Genomic DNA, 17,101 nt, shown 5'->3' on the forward strand with positions numbered 1-17,101 from the left:
CAATTTGGGAGTGTTGCTAGCGCTATGTACTGTAGTACAGAAAAATGCATTGCGCAGTGCTAATGTATGCAGCAGGAAGAGGAGGGGCATTAACACTGGCCTATTACAGCTGCTGTGGACTGTGGCTTGTTCTGCACTTACATGGCCTGTGTAATCTCAGTCTAAAGGATTACTGTTGATTCCTGGCAGGCAGAGGGAATCTGTGCACTGGGGACTAGCGCCAGGGTTGCGGTCACAGGCCCAAGCACTACTGATCATGGTATCCCAGCAGGACTACAAGGCAGGCTAGCTGGCTGACTTACCGCTAAACAGCTTCATTATCATTTCAGTCAGTCGGAAATTGCACCACTGTAAGTCTTACAGTTTGAATAGTTTAGATTGGGAGATCAATAGAAATCAAATTGCGGTGGCCTGAGGGAGAGTTGGAGAGAGAGATGGGTGGGAAAGCAGATGTTCTGGCCCCAGAATTGTTGCATGGCTTTAATCTCCTCACCACTAATCGCTATAACTGGATTCAGTAGCACCTGCTGCTCAAAGGGCAATGTGCCAGGGAGGGACGTGAAAAGAAGAGATAGAGACAGAAGGGAGGGCCAGACAGCACAATGGATGGACCAGAACAGCCAGTACTAAGAAGACACAGACAAGGGGTCACACAAAAATATGCAACTCCTGATTACTTAGATAAAACTGCTGCAGGCAAATATTAAAGATTTAATGCTTTAACCTACATCCAGCGCTGTTATATGAGGGACACTGATACAGCTAGAGGCTAATTCATAAAGGTGGGCAATAAGCTGTAAGGCAATTAAATATAATTGTGTGTGTGCGCACCTGTGTGCGGTCAAGCGACTTACCTTTCTTGCGATTTTCCACAGATCCATCCTGCTTCTTGTCTGTGGAAAAATACACCACCATCATTAGCAGCAGTAGGCAAGGCTGTGCAAACATATGGAATTATAATGAATATATAGTGAGTATGGAAAGTATTCAGTCCCCGTTAAATTTTTCACTCTGTTATATTGCAGCTCATATCATGTTAGTTCATTGTTTTTCTTCATTAATGTACACACAGCACCCCATGTTGACAGAAAAACACAGAAATGTTGATATTGTTGAAGTGGACCAACGGAAGCCTCTCCTCAGTGTAAGACACATGAAAGCCTGCATGGAGTTCACTAAAGAACACTTGAAGGACTCCAAGAAGATGAGAAATAAGATTCTCTGGTCTAAAGAGACCAAGATAGAACTTTTTAGCCTTAATTCTAAGCAGTATGTGTGGAGAAAACCAGGCACTGCTCATCACCTGTCTAATACAGGCCCGAGAGTGAAGCATAGTGGTGGCAGCATCATGCTGTGGGGGTGTTTGTCAGCTGCAGGGACACAGCAACTGGATGCAATCGAAGAAAAGATTAATGCGACCAAGTACAAGTATATCCTGGACAAAATCTTCTCCAGAGAGCTTAGGATCTCTGACCTGGCTGAAGGTTCCCCTTCCAACAAGACAAAGACCCTAAGCACACTGTTAAATAACAGTGTGCCTTCACAACAGCTCCATGACTGTTCTTGAATGGCCCAGCCAAAACCCTGAAAGATTTTAAGAGGTTTGAATACTTTTGGTACCCACTGTTATCTGTGTCCCACTCATTTTCATATTCTGTTGTATTAATGTTTTACAGGGTATCACTATTTTGTTTTGGAATTAGGGCTGCATGATTGTTAAACTTAAAGAAAAAAAAATCTTGAGTACTTGATGGGTTCAGCTTCTCAAAAGATGAATTTCTCTGACTTTGTTATATGGAATGCACAGTCAAAACCAGACATGTGAGAAACAAAAGGACATTTTTCACTTTTGTCTGGCATTTTACAGACGAGGAACAGTCGAGAAATATCTTTTACACTGATCGAAAATGTGAACAATCCTATACGGAAGTAATTGCTGAATCTACCAGAGCTCCAGAAGAAATCAACTTACCTTTTGAAACCTTTCAAACTCATGTTCATTGTACACATACAACACTTCTACCAGGTGAACTGAAGAGGTCTGCACAAGCTCAAGTAGTCCTGAATTCAATATAAAATCAGTATCTACGAAAGATGTTGCTATATTCTGTGAGATGTGAAAGTGGTGGGAGATAATGGCGATTCACCGGCAGTGTGGACAAATATCTGCACAAATAAGGAGAAAAACTGGTGAATACACTGACTTTTCCTCTGTTTCTTCTTCTCCTCCTTTTCCTTTTTCTTTTCCTCTTCATCTTCATCATCATCCTCAGAACTCCCAAGTAAAGTGAAGATAATTCCAGTTTGAGAGTTGACACCCACAGCAGTGACCACCATTTTCCCTGAGCCCTCCATTACATGGGTGCCTTTGGAAAGAGGAGGAGAATAAATTGTCAGAGTAAGAGTGAAAGAAGTAAAGGAGGATCCTTTAAGTGTACTTAAACCACTTGTTTCTCTTTAACCCTGATCACCTTAGATTTTCTAAATTATTTATCATTATTTATTATTATTAGCTGGGCCTGTACAAACACATATATATGTATGTTCAATATATAGTAAGAGTGAAAAGATAATTTCCGCAAGGGAATTAGTGAAGTGTATTTCTTCTTTACCTTAGGCATAGACTTGATGAGCTAGATTTCTATGCTTATTGAGAAGAAGAATTAGTCTTCTTTCAAGTTTCATGTTAAACTACACAAGAGGATAAAATAATGCTGATTTAAATGGAGACAATACATTTAATGTAGTGCTTATAAGTTAAGAGAAAGAAACAGTCAGCGGTGCAAATACCCTCCAACTCTTTCATCAGTAGACTTTAATCGTCAGTCCATCCATTAATTAATGGAAGTCTGAGAGGCTACAAGACAGCAACAAATGGAAAACAGCAATTTTTCGAATTCCTCAAACTCGTGTAGTGAGGTGAGGCATGGATCAGAACACAAATTACATTAAGGTGCAGATTTAGTTAGAGGGGTGGATCCTTAACTCGGTATACCGCTATTTGAAGAATAATGTCCTTTTGCTAGTGATAGATGATACAAAATGTACTGATGGAAATCAAAAAGCAGTAGTAAAACAAACTGTACACACTGTCCTGCAGGGTGCTGGTAGAGAACCAGATGAACTGAACAAGATGTGTTTCTCATAAAACCAGAACACTTCTGGGTGACTAAGCAGTGAAAACACAGCTCTCTCGCAGCACCACAACACATTTGAAGTGGCTGTATGCACATTGAGCCAGAAGTATTACCGCTTTACATCTAGGTAGTGTTGAGGGGCAGCGACTGATGACTAAATATCAGAAAAGGGATACAAATTCACTTTCAATTCGGTTTATCACCCAGTCATGCAAATTAACAACACAACATTGAATACAGAGAGCAAAACATAGCTATATTATCATCAACACAAGAGTCATTTGCTATGCTGAATAAGGGTGATTTTCCTTTTGCAGTTCATTGATTTTCAGGCTGCAATTCAACTAAAAACAGCAATTATGTTCTCATATGCTTTGAGTGCACTCTTTGTTTTCAGAATGTATATTAATTACTGGTGTAATGTTTAATATTACTCTGAAGCTTAAAATATAGTCCAACAAGTTGCTTTACAATGCAGCGCTAGACTGGGGCAGTTCATTCATTATAGTTCAGACCTTTCAGTCCAACTAATTACAGCATGCTTAATTATATCACAGGTCTGTTTTGGGTATTGCTGGAACGCTGAAGACAGCAGAACAAAACGTCATCGCAAAAATTAATATGGACCTTTGCTGATGAAACTTTAATTACTAGAATCTGGTTTTAGTGATTAGAAATAATTTGGGTCAGTTTCTCCATTGACCTTAGGGTGCATGTGACCACAACTAAAAAGTCTGCAAAAAATTAAATGGATTTCGATGCGAGGAAATTGCACAAGGGTCATCTGCCATTTAATTTTAATAAGCACTGTGCTCATGAAGCTCCAGAGCTTGAAGACAATTGGTTTAATAATATTTAAATTCGCTGGCTGGTTTTTGCAAACATCATAGATAAAATCGCAGCAAGACAGTAAAAAGTTTTGTTCTCAAAAATCAAATACATCTTTATCTTCCAGTAATAAGTAGCTAAAAAAAAAAATACATAAAAGTGTTACCTGATAACAGCATTGGATCTTTTTGTTGTGTTTTTTTAACGTGGTCCGACTCCCCAGTGAGCGAGCTCTCATCGATCTTAAGATCGTTACCTTGGAGGAGGACTCCATCGGCAGGCAAAAGGTCACCTGAAATGCACACATAGAAAATGAAGCGTTGGAGGAGGAATAGTCAGCAAATCATTTGAATTCTGTACATATTTTGCATAAATATTTTTTTCTGCAGCATTCTTACTCGTTTATTGTATTTGTTCACATTACTTCAATGATTACTTCTTACCATATTTTACTTGTGCAATGTCACCGACTACAATCTCAGCCACGGGAATTTGGATGACTTGTCCTCCACGAACGACAGTAAATTTCTGCTCCTGCTCAATACGGCTCTGGAGGCCTCTAAACTGCTTCTCTTTACTCCAGTCATTGAATGCTGTCACCAACACCACACAGATAACAGACAGAAGAATGGCGGCACCCTCGATCCAGCCTGCCTCTGACTCATTTTCATCCTCGACACCGCCAGCGGCCCTTCCACACTCTGCAGAAGGACAGGAAAATATTCAAAATAATCCATTAACGGTGACAAAGATCAACAAACATAAGAATTTGCACTGTGCTGTCATGAAATAATGATACTTACGTTCTCTTTCGGCATCTGGGGGTTTATAAAAAGAAAGGCCTAATGAAACTATGGCTGCCACTTCTAGGATAATTAGTGTGACATCCTGTAGTGCCTCCCACACTAACTGTAAGAAAGTTTTGGGTTTTTTGGGTGGTATAAAATTCTGCCCAAACACTGTTTTCCGCTTCTCGATGTCTGTGGGCTGCCCACTTAGACCTAAAAGGGAAAGACAGAACAAAAATGCATTTTATTAACAGTATTTTAAATTTAAATCCATCAAAAAGTAAACCTGAATTATGTGTGACTTAGTTTGGACACTGATACATGAATGCACACATTTCATAGACAGGAAGGGAAGTTATGTGGCTTCCATCACCGGGCCTCCAAAAACAATTATTTTCAAAATGAATCAGCATTTTTGACAGGGCTCTGTGGAGGTGATAATGCTGGACAACAATGACTCCCATTCTGTGAGCATGACAAACGCTTTCACCTCTGTCAGGTGTGCAGAACAATGGGAGAACATGGGTCAAGTCTAATCCCATAAACTCCCTTTTCAATTACAATGACCGCCTCACGGGAGAAGAGGAATCAGCTGTGGACTCGCCACTGCTTGTGCCCAATGCTGTCCCGTTATCTCCATCTCTCTGACACAGTGAATGTCTAGTTGGCCCAAGAGCCATTCATCCATATGCATAGAGAGCATTCTGAAGCCACCCATTCAAATGCTTCCGCATTCAAAGCAGTCATATATTCAAAGGGCCCTTTGCACATTTGATGATGCATGACAATTTTTCACTTCGATTCATGACCAATGGCTCTGTGTGGGTGGCTGTACAGGCTGGATCGAGCTGTGCATGTGTGGCGGAGAGGAGGTGGAGCATAATTGCGGGCCAGAGAAGAGTGACTGTGTGAAACTGCTACTGACAGGCAAATGTAGGTGGGTGGGGGTAAGAGTGCAAGGGACTGAAACTAATAAAGAGTGGAGCTACGGATGGTTGAAGGAAAGCCGCGCAACAGCAGCCTCTTAATTGAGAATAATAGCGCAGTAGAGTAGAGGTATGGACGGAGATGCAGAAAGAGGGACGATGCAAATCATCAATAAACCACATTTGTATAATGAATCTGTGCAGTTACAACAGCACTGGAGACACACAAATGCTGTTGAAATTGAACACAACAACACTGACAGAACAACAATCTTGATAATCTATCAATTCTTTTTTTTTTTTACAATTTGAGCAAAAACCCAGTCTAAAATACATATATCCTCTCGTTTGTAAAATTAAAGTGGGGAACTTTGGGACTTTTAACTGTTAATTAAACAGATTATACCCATACTTGCAAAAAAATCCATTTTGCAAGCATCCACTCTTCTGTTCCAAAATGCCAAATCAGCCAGTGAATCATAATTACAGAAAAGGCTGTAACAACAGATAATTTCATTATCAATGAATCACATAAGAAGATGAATAAAGATGAAGACAGTGTTTAACTTGGTCCTTTTTAGATCTTATCAAAGTTTAAATTAATTAAATGGAAATCATCAAACTTATCTATAAGAAAGAATTATTTTGTGTCATGGGCCTTGCATTTGCAGCTGATTCAGTCCTGTTATAGCCTATCATGAACAAATACCGGTCTAAAAAGAGGTGAGGATGATGACTCCTCACCACAGCCACAAAGGTTTATCCTGCACAGCTGCCTGCTGCTGCTCCCCGGCTGTCTCTCACCATCCTCTTTGATTCTCTTTGCCTCTAATGACAACACGCCGACAGCTAATACCCTCTTTCAATTTTACACCCGGTTCCCTTTGCTTCAGAGAAATAAGTACAAATGACAAAGGATGATCAACACGCTGTCCCTCAAGCACAAACAGAAAATAGGTCGGTCTTGGCCTCTGATCAGTTGCTGCTTGGAGTCTGTCTCAAGTCACGCAGCTAAACATTAACCATTTAATTTGGATACTTGTCCCCAACTGACCCCTCATAATGCTAACAATTTAGCCATCAGTGAGGGGTCAAGGTAAGCCTCTGCTCTGGATCTGTCACAATGAATCAAATAGAATAAAGTAGATTTGTCTTTTACTGCTGTCATGCAACCATGTGAAGGCCAGGATGTGTCCTTTAGTATAGCGGGACGCATTTCTATAGCAATCTGACATCTGGGAGGACGTAAAGATTCATGAGCATTAGTTCCCATCAGCACCTGTTTCATTCAGATGAGATTAATTTGTATATTTCTGCATGAGAAAGAAAGCAATCATTTCAAATAAAGCCAACCACCTGAATTAGAAGAGTAAGCATTCAACAGAGCCCGTCAACTCATCAAATGAGGTTGGGGTGTCTGGAATGAAAGACGGGCAGACGGACAACGCTTGTGAATTCAGTCCAGTTTGCACTCAGCACACAGCTGATTGGATCAATAGGCTGGAATCCAAATATTTGACTTCACTAAAATAGCAATCGACAGGGAATAACTGAGAAATAGGGGAGTGATGTCAATAATATCGATGTGAAGTGGCCTTGCCCATTTGAAGTATCTCGCTCCACAGAGGAAACAAAGTATCCCATCGGGAGATAAATTCTGCTGCATGAGGAGGGCTTCCAGAAGTATTGATACTAGGGTTGTGATTTCATTTGGAAAAGGACAACAAGAACAACAACATGAAAAGTGCTCCAGACATCTGGGTGCACTTTGGCTTACAATGCAATGACCCTGACACACAACATTCAATGCTGGGAAATGCAGTCAAGGGATGGGAGTTCTGTTGTAACAGTACTCCAGTGACTTAGTTTTGCTGTTATAAACAGCTGTGGGACTCACAAGAGAGGGATATAAAAAAAACAAGAGTGGGCACAACTGACGAAGCACTGGCTAAGATATCCTGACTCATGAAGCACAACCTTTATAAATTTGGTTTGAAAAAGGGGACATCAAAAAATTCCCCATTGTGCCCTCCCTGACTTTAAACATCCATGTCTTTTATAATCCATGCTGCAAGTATGTCATGTAGGCGTCAAGTTAAAATGTGTCATCACCACGTTCAGGCCAAGTCAACCCTTAAGACATCACTAGTCACATCTTCTCAGCCTCAACAATGCCTATAAAAGCCACAAACATTATATGACTGTTTTCCCAAGCTGAGGAGTGTTCCCAATCATGAGCAAACTAATTTTAATGTGTTTTAAAAGAAACAATTACACGTTGACACTTATGTGTCTGGTTCCCACTAGAAAAATAGAGAATGTTTGCTTGGCGGAACACTAACTGGTGTTCATTTCATGGCGGTTACTGAAGCAGAGATGAGACTAAAAAAACAGAATGCAAAGGGAAAGCAAATGAGACAAACACCAAGCCAACTTCCAGAGCGTCTGATACTGGTGAGCTGCCCCTTCAACGCACGTGCACGCACACGCACACACACACACACACACACACACACACTGTGGAAACAGGGTTTGTTTGATAAGTACAGTACCAAAACTGGAGTACAGTTTCAAAATGAGAAAGATATGTTGAATCAATGAGTTGGCTAGAAAAAATATTTTTTTTAGTATTCTCTGATTAAAACCCTTCAGGCGTCACCTTCTTTTTCACTGCACTGCAGCACTGTGACAGGGTTAATGGTTCGCATTTGTCAAATAGGCACATGTAATATTTCAATAAGCTTTTTGGCAGTGTTCGCTGTCACACTTTAAGCACCACATTGTACAGTGTGCATAATTAATTCTTTTCAGACTTGGAGCGCTGTCATGTTTTTTGACAAAATCAATGACAATCACAGAACAGTGTATTGAAATCTAACTGAATAGAAGAGCAGAGACACCGGGCCTTATGTGGTAGTGTGGAAAATAGCTGTGGCAGTGCCATGATACATTACATTCAGCCTAATCTCAACGGAGTGTGCCAAAACCTAGCCAAAGTAGAGTGGTGCATTCATGTACAGCCGCAGCAGAGTAAACTCAAACTTCTTTGGGCAAAATGAAAATGATGAGTATTAGCAAAGGATTGGTTTAAAAGCTTTGTGAAATGCCTAAGCAACTAATTAAAAACTCATTTTCAATTGTCAAGCTCCTCTAATCTTAAATAATGGTTTAATTTCCCAAGCCAATGACAATTGAGATGATTGAAACTAAAACCATCAAAAACGCCAGGGGCTGCAGACCAACTGGAACAGCAGCTGCTGCAGGAGAAAAATAAATGTGGACATATTCATTTCTATCAATGTGATACTAACAAGTTGGGCCTTCAATGGATTACTCTTAGGAGCATCATAGACGACAGGTTACTTGGCAACAGGTAACAGTTTCACAAGCCGGCATGAAAGGAGCATCCTTGAAAGCTTCACATTTATAAGCAAGGATCCAGTTTTCTGAAACAAAGACTACATATAAAAGCATATCTTGAAATGCTTCTTTTAATTTTATAATGCACTGTTTTTTTAATAAAATCTTTTCATTTCGTTTAACTGAAATGGTTTGTTTTTTTTCAAATAAATCTGCAATTTTGCTTTAACTACAATAACCTTGTTCTGTAAATGTTAAACTCAATCACGAAATGTTCACACTTCCCAGTGCTGTGAGACGTCAGAAACAAGCGCACACAATCCCACACAAACCCGAAATGAAAGCTCACCATCTTGTTTTGCCAGTGACTCAAAGGCAAGCCTTTGCCCTATGTGTGCTGCAGGTGTAGCCAGTAAAAACATGCATTCCACAGCACTTCCGCTCCACAAATGGATCGCTTATAGCAAGTGTTCAGTGTAGCTAAAGCGTTAACGGCAACTCGTACCATATAAAGACTTCTTTATACTTCATAACCCAAATGCCGTAAAGCTAATGAGCCTCCGCTTTAATTTTTGTAGCTCAGACCAGGTAGGTGGAGCAGAGGAGGGGGAGCACACTGGCATTTATGAAACAACTAGCATAAGGGACTGCATGGCATTTTCTACCTCTAAATAAAAGGTCAAGAACTAAAAAAATAAGGTAATGATTCTTGAATCAAAGTTGTTTTGTTCAGTAATTAATCATATCATATATCATATTCCTAATTGCTTTGATGATACTAAGGATATTTATATATATATTTTTTGGACTTGCTTTGAGACGCCGGATAGAAGACCGTTGATGCTACAGTGAATGTGTGGTGCCTTTTTAATCTGGGATCAAACTGTAAAATCCCCTCCCATAAGAGTTCAGTCAAGGTCACACAGGCGATTACGCAGACTATCTATAGAAGACAAAAAGAGTCTGAGACCAAAAGAGTGGGAGAAAAGGGAGCAATGCTTTCAAACAGTATTGCACTAATGGGATTTAACTCTAAACAAGAACCTTTTAACACACATATTGTGAACTTCTGTGACGAAGAGTAACACTGAGGATAAACTTTAAAAGCTGTACACTTCTCTAAGGTGTTGCAGTTGTTAAGGGGATAGCACGTCAAGTAAAGTTAGTAATTGATAATCACTCTGAACTATTTGATTACTGATCGATTGGCTCCCCACAGCACACATACGCATAGTAACAGGAGCATATTTTTCCACTTTTTCAAGGAGAATATTGTGCAGAATGAATGACTATTCACATATTGAAATTCATTGCCCATCCATAGTCGTTACTACCCCAGCATTACAACATCCTGTTTTGTCTGCTACATGTGGGACATTGACCTGCCTGCAGCCTGGTGCTGTGCCCGGGCCGACAGCTGGTCTGTCTGAGGCCTACGCAAAGACACAGAGGTGAAAAGGGAGTGGGGGTAAGGGGGGGGGTATGAGGAGCATATCCACAGGCAATGAAACACAGCCAGACTGGCCCAGGTCAGATCCAGCCTGTCCTTCCACCTGCCTGACATATTAGGTTTTCCAAGGAAGTGATGTCAAGACACCCACCATGTGGATGGTATGACACACCTCCAAAACGATGAGTACACCACGATGGCATTCAAACAGCACATGCTACAAGCTATGTGATAGGACATCCTGCATTTGAACCAATTAAAGAGTCATGCTGAGAGAAGTGGAAACATTACTCTACCATCTATAGGTGATGTTTTTAACCGGTTGCAAAGTCCTTGAACATCTTCATAAGTTTGGCCAATTTTACTAATTGCCTCTGTCCCTCTCAGTTCCATAAGAGAGCGCAGTTCTTTGAGTGTGCAGCCAAATTCTCCATCGTGATTGGCCTCCACTATTGAGTTCTTCACCCCACTGTATGAGTTGTTCGCCATTTTTTCGCCGTCTTCTCACTCAGTCGCAAAGCGTTGAAGCTTCTGCTCAAAAGTGAGGGTGAAAAAAAAGTATTGTCCAGGAAAAAAATTATATCCTCAAAAATGTGAACACAGTGGTAGCTCCCATAAAAAGTGAATGGATCCTTCAGAGACAGCTGGAGATGTACGGTTGGTGGAAGGACAGGGGTTTCACGAAACAAGCCATTTCCTTGGAGAGCTGAGTTCTTAGTCTTTCATGGTGACTGAGGATCACCCACAGAGGTGGAGATCACCATACATGCAGATCTGGAGGGGAAGCAAAAACAAAAAAAAATGTTAAGAGCGTCATTAGTGGGGTAGGATTCCCCATCCCCCCATATTTATTGAATAAACACTGTCAAAACCACTCAGCTGCTGAGCAAGCAGCATGTCATCAACAAACCTGGCACTGGTCATTGTTGAGAGATTTTGATTAGCTGCACTTGAGTCATAAAACAGTAATAATTTTGTCATCTAGACAGAACTCTTGTCAGGTAATGTGCACTTTGCTAGTATGCAAGCAGAGTGGGGTATCAGAATTCAATAATCATCACTCCACTAGGAGCCAAGGGACTTTTCAAGAGTTTGAAAGGCAGATGTTTCAAGCAGCATCTCCCCCATAGATCACAGCTGTTGGATTTTAATTGGTTGCATTTATTGCAGAGAACAATACTAATACTAATAATATAAGCAATACTAATAATATGACTACTACTTATACTAATGATTGAAACTAACAAATAGATGTGTGGTAATAATGATTAATTTCATGGCAGGCAGGGAAAAAGGACAAACAACTAGATGATCCTGGAGTAACCGAACTGTAAGTAAAATGATTCCAGCTTCTAAAGCTTACTTACATCTTAATTAAGTATTCTTACAATTCATGTGGTGTTTCAGTTAAATTCATGTTTTTTTTAAAATTATTCTTTCACTCAAAAGACAGGGCTCACCCCTATTCAAAACCCAGAGTATAATTTTAACAATCAAGACTGCACAGTTAAATGAATCTGTATGACTGTCTCAATATCCCACCACGCTTAAGTAGTGTACAAGAGGTCTGTCTTTCAAAAATAAGAGCAAAGGGAAAAAAAGTCACCTGCTTCCATGCAGAGCAAAGGTTCGGGCAACGTAGAAGGCAGGAACCGAGTGACTGATTACCTCAGGAACAGCCTTCAGTTTAATCTAATTAAGACTATCTGTGGCATCAGGGATCTCCATGGTGCTCTACATGGGAGAGTCCATTCTAATGAGAGGCTGCTGTCCATTCAGCTTTAATCAGCCTAACAAAATGAGGCTGATTCATTCATGACCACAAAACTGATAGGAATTTCTCTTTGTGCAGCTCGGAAAGAAAACAAAACCGAGGACTATGAGAATATAAAAAAAAGATTCACTAATTTTTTTTGGCCACCAGTCACAAAGGTGTGTTTCATACTGCTATGCATGAATACTAATACCAGTATCGGACATTAGTCAGGCGCTATGCATACTTAAATTTACTTAAATTTATCACTACACTGAATTAAAGGCAAAAATAATGTTAACAGCATGGGGTTTCACCATATTCTCGCGGTACTATAGCCAATATGTGGGTCCTATAGCCCTTGAGTCACTACTTCTCAGACACTGATACCAAAACTGGACAATTCTATGAAAAAGCACACCAGCTGCAACTTGTACAACATTTCAGAATCCACCTTCACCATCATTTGGATAATTATCTTTAACTCAATGTCTGTCACCAAACTGCACACTGGGCTGACTTTATTTCAAAGAGAATCATTCTCTATTTAAAAAAGTTTTGGGTTCACATGCTAACCTAGAAATAGCAGGTGTGTTTAATGATGCGATTCAGAAATGAGGCATTCCAAAAGGTTATGTTCATGATATCCAAAATCAAACTCAAGGTCTGCCATGTGTCAATCACACCCTTCAGCTAGTTGTTGAGGAGGGGTGTGTAGATCAGAGACGTGCAGCTGAAGTGGAGGTTAGATGTGGTTGCTGTGCCATATTTGTTAAAAAAACAAACTAAAATGTAAAGATGCAAGCGCAACATTTAAACATGACTTTGCTACAGACTGCTTACTGCCTATCAGGCAAGTATATAACTTTAAGTACTTGTAAGATGGTATTTTCTGCGGCTTGCACATAAAAATCATGTGCTGTTGCAGTAAGTCTAACTGCTTAATGCATGTCTACAAGTATTGGGTTTTTAGGCTCATGAGTGAACCTATTTTTAGCTGATAATTTGTACAGTTTATTTCAGTACCATTAAAAAAATATTATTGGGTGAAAAAACAAAATCATGACTATGAATTTCTTGAAACCTCAAGGGGTATGCATGCATGTGGTTCTAATCCCAAACATTTTTGCAAACACCCACCATGCTCTGCACTTTCAGGTGGAGGAAAGTTGTGTGAAACTCAGATTTTCAGTGCAGAGACTGGTACTCTGCAATCTGATCCATCGAAAGGGCACCAATGCAGGCAGACGGGATCTTTTGCCTTGCCTAGAAAAATGCTGCTGTTTACTCTAAGCTTGAGAGGTTTAACTCGCTTTCTGGATTCTTGGCTAAAAGAAACACCAAACATGACTGAAATAACACCACACACACAGGTCTCAATATATCTAACAGGACCTTAAATGTACAACATTGTACCAACACCAAAAACTCTGTATTGCTAAAATTAAAACTGGGATGCAGATTTAGTGGAAGAAAATGTGGGCTTTATTATTATCCAGTGCACAAATGAATGCTCGCAGCTTATTCCACTGAGGTTCTTGGAAACTATTCTGTCACATGTTGAGATTCTATTTGGAGCCATCTGTCATGGAAATCAGGACAGAATTTATTATTTATTACACAACATAATTGCTGCTCCTGTTGTGTCACTGAGGTGAGGAGATCACAGAAACCACATTTTCAAGGGAATACTCTTGAACCTTGTATAATGGTAATCAATGCACATTTACAAGCCACAAGTTACTATTTACACCACTGCTCTGATTTCAGTGAAAAACTAAGTGATTTTCTCACGAGTTGAACAGAAATGCAGGGAATGCCAAATGCCAGCCTCTTCAGACTAAGACAATGGAACTGCTGCAGATGCCCTCAGTCTGAAATCGAACTAAAATTAAAATGGTGATAGCTACAGCAGAAAGCTAAGGCTTCCGTCTTTAAATTACGGTTACCAACTCAAAGATTTTATGCTTCGACACACAAGTTACTTTGTAGTTTATATCTCTATCTGTCTAGAAATGTACTAGCAGTGACTGATTTGTCACAGGATTCCTTATCTGGAGCTCAATATCAGCAAAATCTGGACTTCAAATATGGATTTTACTGCAAAGGAGCTATCAGTTCAGTTCCAACCAGCTACACTGACTGGCATGCCCTGATATTCTTAACCTATGCAATCCAACAGTCATCCATTCTTGGCTAAACCTGACAAAATGACCAAACAAGGAAACAAATACTAGCCAATCCAAGGCAGTTCCATCATAGCAGGATAAGCGAGGGTGTCTCTGATAGGTGGGGCACTGAAAGGTTTGGAAGGAAGATTAGACAGTGGCTGAAATGTTATATTTTGACTAGACTACACAAGAGTGACTAAAATGATAAATATATCTAGGAGTATAAAAAAAACTAAAATGTCAATGAAAATTATTGCCTAAAATACAGGGTTTTTCTTTGAAATTTTAATGAGATGGCAAAGGCTTCAGTCAACTAAAATCTTACTGCAGGAACATCTGAGTCAGGACTATGACTAAGAACAGTGGCTGAGGAATGTGTGTGCCAAATATTAATATCACTTTTGAAGGTGGAAAGGTGTTAAGTTTATGTATTTTTTATTTGCCCTCAAAAAGACCACACTGAGATGTGCTTACGTCCCATTTTGGCGTTTTAGTGTAATACTATCAATTAATTTTACAAAGTGTAATAAAAGAGGTTATAAGCTTTTTTTGGACAAGAGCATAGTCGACGTAGGATAATGAGTCAGCACGAGCACAGACTCAGCTGATCTAGCTTACTTCGCAAAAAGCTGCAGCCATGACATACACATACATACATAATAATCAATTCTTTGATAATCCCCCACCACACACACACACACACACACACACACACACACACACTGTTTAGCTCGAGCTAATTCAATCATGTTGCCATATGGAATTAGCGTGAGAAATCTCCCAGTATTCTTTCTGGATTTTATTTTTCTATTTCTTAATCAACTTTAACGCTAAGCTTCAGTGCTTTTATTCAAGGAATAATGTTGTTTATACTGCACACTGTTCTGCATGGGTCTTATTCTTAGACTGACAGATGGAACAAACTGTTTTAAGGAAAGGGAGGATTGTAGTGCGAGTGCTGGGGTGTCAGCTGTGGCTCTGTGGCAATGGCAAATGGTTTACATGTCTCACAGGTCAGGTGGGAGGGCCTCTTGGAAGAATTTTACTTTGGGACCCGGGAAGGACAACTCCGGATGGCTACATTCGGTAATGTTAACGTCAGCGAACAATTTGTCATTGTACCATGTCTAAACTGTGGGTCTGTCTTTTTTGGCATCATTAATCTATACAACCACTGTGTTTGAACGACTGACTATAGGACACAATTGTTGACATTTTCAGTTTAGAGAGATGGATTTAATTTTAAAGAATGTACAATTTTTGCGCCCAGACCCACTTAGTAGGGCTCTGGCCCAACCACTACAGTCCTCGTTATTATGGAGTCAGCTGAGTTTCATCTAACAGAATTTGTTTTGCATTTCTCTAGGCCAAAGAAAATTTAAAAACTGCCACATTTAATGAAGGATAAAGCAAAAATTATTAGAAGAAAAGCCTGATGCTGTTCAATTCTGACATACATGTCATAGCTGTTAGAAACCACGACATACCATTCGGCAATTCAGCTTATTGGCTAATTTGTTCTTTGATTCTAAAATTTAAAAAAAAAAAAACATCCCGTCATTACCAAGAAAAACATTTTCAATAGTAAGTACAGCTAAAACATTAGTCATCATAGAATGTAATAACATGCATTTCTAAATATATAAATGATCGCTACATGATGTAATTTTAGTGGGATTGTAAGGTTCAACTTGTCTTGGGGACCACATGCATGGGCTGAGCACATGTGCAGACTATAATAACGATTGCAATTCTCCACCTTCTCCATTTCCTTGTCTTCGTGTCTTACTCCATGAGCCCTCTCCCACATTCACACCCCCTAACCCAGCAAGCAGCAACAACGCCAAGATGAAGGAAGTGCCAACATTTGCTGCACTGCAACAGTTTCGGGTTGCGGTGCAGGTCACATGTCACAACAGTGGAAAATCATTGTGATTGGATCTCCAAGCCAACAGCTGGCATGGTATGGTTGAATGGCAAAGGCTAACGTTAACCCTTTCCACACAACAGCAGCAAAACCGCAGCGCAGCTTAAACACGAGGTGGTTTTACCAAAGGACCAGGCACTTGTAAGGCACTCAGTACTTTTTATCTTGAGCTATTTGAGGCTATCTTCACACACAGAAATGCGCACTTAACCCAAGAGGACTGTGGCAAGTAGAAACATGCAGATAGGACAACGATGGGCATCACAGAAATATACTCATGTCGTTGTTTGAACACTAAGGAAACCCTCTGGCAGTTTTTACACCTCTACGTGCCAACAACTCCATGCAAGACAAGGATAGCAATTCTAGGGATCCCTCTGCAATAGAGCTGCCTAATGCGAGGGGTGGTATTTTTAGCTTCCCCAGACTATCCCCTCCCCCCACTGCTAGCCATTGCTGAACTGGGTCAGGCCATGTAAATGTGTAGGGTACAAAGTAGAGACACCCAGCCCTCCTTGGGCTGCCCGGCTTGAAGCTGGGAGCACTATTTCACCCCACACAGCTCTCACACTGTCAGTCTGCCAATACATCCCCAAAGCTAGGAGTCGCTACCGATACACTTTTGTGCTTAAGCTCTCCATGCATGATGGGGCATCTAATGATCTATAAAATAAATTGTCTTGCCAGTATTTAATCCTGGAAAACATATTTTGTTTTAAAACTTGATATGAAAAGGTGCTGTGAAAAACCCAGGATTATTC

General features: G+C 40.2%; 1 protein-coding gene across 3 annotated transcripts in view; it reads right to left on the reverse strand.

The window, feature by feature from the left end:
- Window positions 1-17,101, reverse strand: part of atp2b1a (ATPase plasma membrane Ca2+ transporting 1a) — a 35,965-nt gene that overhangs the window by 13,700 nt on the left and 5,164 nt on the right. For all 3 annotated transcript variants that reach the window (XM_068306876.1, XM_068306877.1, XM_068306878.1), the window contains exons 2-7: window positions 10,786-11,263; window positions 4,769-4,966; window positions 4,409-4,666; window positions 4,132-4,257; window positions 2,205-2,366; window positions 855-893 (exon numbers count right to left, since the gene is read on the reverse strand). In XM_068306876.1, coding sequence (XP_068162977.1) covers window positions 855-893; window positions 2,205-2,366; window positions 4,132-4,257; window positions 4,409-4,666; window positions 4,769-4,966; window positions 10,786-10,978 — 976 coding nt within the window. In that variant the 5' untranslated portion in view covers window positions 10,979-11,263. The remainder of the gene's footprint in view (window positions 1-854; window positions 894-2,204; window positions 2,367-4,131; window positions 4,258-4,408; window positions 4,667-4,768; window positions 4,967-10,785; window positions 11,264-17,101) is intronic.

The sequence above is a fragment of the Antennarius striatus genome, chromosome 22 (assembly GCF_040054535.1).
Source record: "Antennarius striatus isolate MH-2024 chromosome 22, ASM4005453v1, whole genome shotgun sequence".
Lineage (NCBI taxonomy): Eukaryota > Metazoa > Chordata > Actinopteri > Lophiiformes > Antennariidae > Antennarius > Antennarius striatus.